The following is a 4,863-nucleotide window of genomic DNA, read 5'->3' as shown; positions in this document are numbered from 1 at the left end:
AGTCCTAGGGAGTCACAGGCCTTTAATCCCAGCCTGGAGGGAATATAAAATGGGAGGACAGAGAGGCTTAGTCTGCTTAGTCTGTGTTAACCCAGCCTTGGTAGAGATTAAGACTTCTCTAGTGGGCTTGGCTGCTTTGCTTTTCTGATTTTTGGGTTGAACCCCCATTTCTGTCACTGTCCTTATACACTGCCTACCCAGCTGACCTTTAGTTAAGTAAAGGGCAATCAAAAAGAATGATATTTCTCACATGATGGAGGTGGCCATGGCCTCACAGTGGTGAGTTAGCCTAATGCTAGGGGCGTTTGTGGCTAATGAATGTCTCATGGCACTCTATTGGCCTCACACTGAACCATGCCTTTCTGACCTAAGTACCATTACACATGTATTTAGGAAGTATGTGGCACAGGCTTGCCAGTTCTTGCTTGATATGTCTATGTAATATAGTCAATTTCCTGTCTATAGTGTCAGCTTTTCACCAGGGCCAAACACTTACCGTAACAATAGTATAGTGATTTGGGAACGTTTTGGTAGGATACATTGCTCTCATGTATTTTGAATGAATTCCACATGTTTCTGCAAGAAAATATAGTAAGAGTTTAGAGTCATTTCTTTCTGAGGAATATTTTGGGTAAGCAAATACCAGCATGTTTCCTATAAAGCCAGAAAACTGAAAGGTGAGTTAAGATGGAAAGAGTTTGGAATTCTGATCCCTATACTTTGTCCATTACTTTAAAAAAAAAAAAGTCCATTTTTAGAAATTGAGTGGGTACTTTTCTGGGAAGAGGCAAGAGGTTTTTCAAGGCCATGTGGTTTCTGCTACAGCAGCTCAACTTCGTTTTTTTGACACCACAGGTAATCCTTACACAAGTGAGTGAGGCCAAGGTACAGTAAATGTTATAAGTGGACATTAAATTTGAATCTCATATAATTTTATATGCTGCAATCTTTTCTTCTTCTCTTCTGAATCATTTAAAAATTAAAACTTTCCATTCTTAGCATGTGTTAGATTAGATAAAATAAAGCTGGAGCCCTCGCTTGCTGCCCTTTCAGCTAAAAGTTCCCTGAACTGCACACTGCTGCCATCCTTTTCGTTGGATTCCTCTCTTTATGCATTTGGTCGTTACCATGACAACTTCTGCACAGCATTTATCTCTCAGCTGGCAGTTTCCAGATTTTAAATACTCAGAATAACAAAGCTCTTCAGACCTGCCTCCACACCCGAAAAGGCATTTGCAGTATACAGCTGCTGCACGAGCCCATGCCACCATGCAACATCTGTAAAATGAGTTCACTCTACGGCTTGTTATTTTGGGTTCAGTTTCCACTGATCTATGGCGTTTCCTGCAAGCTGTTTTTCACAGAGTATGGCATTAGTTGCGCTCCCATTGTTCTTCCATTTCCAGTGTGAGCAGCAGCCCCATAGAAGGAGGTCAGCCCCACTGGAGCACATTGCTATTTCCTTGGCATCCGTGAAACCCATGCAGTGTTTCCATCCCGAGTGCTGTGACCTCTCCTTCGAAAAGCCAGGTTTCCCATTATAGATCCTATTTAAGCTAAAACACAAAGTGAAGTTGGTTGATGGCCAAAATGTCACATGCTCTGCAGCTGAAAAACAATGTTCTTCCAAACAGACACAAGCTTGGTCTACTTCCCAGCCTTTGTTTGGTGTTTTTTTAAATAGGATCCAGAAGTTTCCCCATTCAGAATCTCCTGGGAACCCACCCATATCAAGCCCACAATGTAGGGACCCTAATGGGAAGAGGAGAGGTGGAGGGGTCACTGCCTTAGGGTGTTATAAGTTGGATGCTCATGAAGTTCTTTGACAAAATGAAATCTAATCTACTTCCATCATTAAAAGAATGACATGAGAGGAAAAAAATTATACAATGACTAGATATGTAGAAACAGTTCCTGTTTTGATTTCCCTTGGAACATGGGTGGGGCAACTCAAATTTCTAATGACTTATAGATACTGGCTATAAATGAACCTTAATTAAATAGCCACCACCCTGGTTATACTGCGGCAAACAGGACACATCTGTGACTACCTTCAGACTTAGGCTACTGTTTTCTGCCATGATTTAGAACCAGGATGCTAGAGGACAGGGTAGGAAGCATGGCCTCCCAGCAGAGCGTCTCCTGAATCTGAATTATGATCCAATAGAATGCTTTGGAAAGGACGCGATGGGTTGCTTCCACAGGGAAAAAAATATTCTCCTGCTTTGAAAAGGACGTGATGGGTTGCTTCCATTGGGGGAAAGAAAGGTCCTCAGAGCAAGGCTCGGCTTTGACTATGTACTTTCTAATATTACTTAAAAATATTAATTGTTCACATAATTTATTTATAAAAAACACTTTCAGAGAAACAAAATTTTTGGGACAGGAGATGGTTCAGTTAGCTGCAGGAGCATGAGGAACCGAGTCTGGATCTCCAGCACCCACATAAAAAGCCAGGTATTACCATGTGCACCATTAACCCCAAGTCTGGGAAGGCAGAGACGGGTAGATCCTTGGAAGTTTCAGGTCACCTAGCCTTGGCAAACTGACATGCTTCCAGTTCAGCTAGAGACCCTCTCTCAGAAATAAAGAGGGAATTTGTTTGAGGAAGACACTTGATATCAACTTCTGGCTTCTACATACACAAGCACACATTATGCATGGGCATGTACAAGCACACAAGCGCATACACCACACATAAGAGAAGAAAGAAAACTTTAAATAAAAAACCACCCAAAAATGTGAACAGCATCCTTCCCCGTAACCAGGTTTACAGTCTTTAAGACTGCAAGGAAAACAGAAAACTAAATGAGGATAAGACCAAGTTGAGGAACATGCAGATTGGAGCTTTAAAGCAATCTTGATAAAATATGAAATATTTTTGTGCCATACACACACACATGCACGCACACACACAAACTAATGACATACAAACAGCTCAGCGACATTCACAGATCGAGACATGTGTCTTCCATTTTTCATATATCTTGTACCCTCTGGATAGACTAGTCAAATGGGCTAACCTAGGCCCCATCCAGAACCCAGTGGACTCTGTAAGCTCTGTAGGGTGTTGGTCTCCCAGTGTTTGCAAGTCTGTGTCTAAGCCCACAGCACAGGCAGAAGGAAAGATTAAAGAGGGAGCAATGTTGGGAACTTTTTGAAAGGGTAGGAAGCCCTGTTCCTCTTGGTCACACCACAGGCACAGTCAGTCATTCAGTAGCAACTGAATCAATCCCCTGTGTGAGAACTCCAGAACCCTCTTCGGAGGCTCCTGAAGGGCAGGAGGACAATGGTGAGCATAGCCACTTGGCAACTTCTGGAACTCCTTGTCGCTCAGCACAGTATCATGTACCATAGGAGCCACTGGGGACCTCTAGGTCCCAGCTTCCCTCCAGGGAGGAAGAAAACTAGATTACACATAATGGACAAACCTCCTGGTTCAAACCCAAGTGTAAGTTTCTATCTCACCTGTCTTAAAAAACTGGGATGACCCAGCCTATACTAATTCTTCAGGGACTGAAGAGAACAAGAAGAATTGAGCCAGCATGGGCACATTCACCCCAGTTCCTCACTCTGCCTTAGCCCAGAGTGAGTAAGCTGTGCACCCGAGTTCAGAGATTTCCCCTGGATTATGTCTAATTGTATATCTCTTTCAGGGCTTCTTCAAAGAAATGGCTTCTGCTTTGCCCAGTGTCTTGTTTGCTTCTTCTGACACTGAAATAAAATAACCAATAAGAGCAGCTTAAGGGAAAAGGGGGTTGCTCTTACTCACAGTCCTTTGTTTGGGGGGAATTCAGAGCAGAGAGCTTGAGGTAGTTGGTCTCATTGTATTGAACGTTAGGAAAGAGAACAGTGACTACTTGTGCTTGGCATGGTTTGTTTGTTTGTTTGTTTGTTTGTTTTGTCTCTTCATGCTGTAGTCCATGATTCAACCTCAGAAAATGGTACAACCCCTTTTGTGTAGGTCTTCCCACCTTAGTTAACCTAATCAAGAGAATCCCCACAAGCACGCTCAAAGACCCATCTCACAGATGACTCTGAATCTCATCAAGATGACAAATGACATTAATCAGCAAACCTTCCTTCGAGCACTAACAGGAACAAGTCTACTTTCCTGGAAGCCAGTGAGATCAAAGACAATGACTGTACCTAGAACACTAATTAGCAAACTGACTCTCCATTATCACAAGGAAAACAAATTTCCAGAAGTTGATCTTAATGAAGCAACAAAGCATGATTAGCTAACAGAGAGTTATAAACATATAGTGCAAAGATGCTCACTATTGATTCATGTTCAAGAACAGAATTTCATAAAAGACATAGACAGATATGCAGATTTACCAAACAGAATGTAATAAAAAAGATTGATACCAAAAAGATACCAAAAAGAATGTAATCACTTCACTGAGAATTTCACTAGAGAACTACAAATTCAGACTAGATCATGAAGAAAAGGCCAGAAAAACTCGTTCACTGGAAATGATTCCTACAGAAGAACAAAATTTAAAAATAATGACATAAAGAAAATAAAGATGAAATGTCTTCCAATACAACCTCAAGGGACCAATATATACACCTTGGGATTTTCAGAAGAGAAGGAGAAAGAGAAAGAGCTGAAAAGTCTATTCAAAGAAATAAAGGCTGGCACACCCAGATCTGGGAAAGAGGATATATATAAATATCCCCAGAACACCTACAAAAACCCAGAAGACAGGAGCCTAAAAGACATCACAATAAATTTATCAAAAGATATACACATTGAAATCATCAGAGGAAAAATGACTTAGCACTCCTGGGGAGCCTCTGTAAATGTATAAGTAAATATTTTTCAGAAGAAAATCAGAAGTGAGAGGAATAATGAAT

The 4,863-nt window shown here is 41.3% G+C and overlaps 1 protein-coding gene across 1 annotated transcript in view; it reads right to left on the bottom strand.

Moving 5' to 3' along the window:
* Enpp3 (ectonucleotide pyrophosphatase/phosphodiesterase 3) overlaps positions 1-4,863 on the bottom strand; it is a 74,982-nt gene that overhangs the window by 42,524 nt on the left and 27,595 nt on the right. Inside the window, exon 7 of the mRNA XM_005360913.2 lies at positions 497-576. Coding sequence (XP_005360970.1) covers positions 497-576 — 80 coding nt within the window. The remainder of the gene's footprint in view (positions 1-496; positions 577-4,863) is intronic.

This window comes from Microtus ochrogaster, linkage group LG4 (assembly GCF_000317375.1).
Source record: "Microtus ochrogaster isolate Prairie Vole_2 linkage group LG4, MicOch1.0, whole genome shotgun sequence".
Lineage (NCBI taxonomy): Eukaryota > Metazoa > Chordata > Mammalia > Rodentia > Cricetidae > Microtus > Microtus ochrogaster.
Note: the sequence above shows the minus strand (reverse complement) of the source record. Positions and strands in the feature narration are given on the sequence as shown.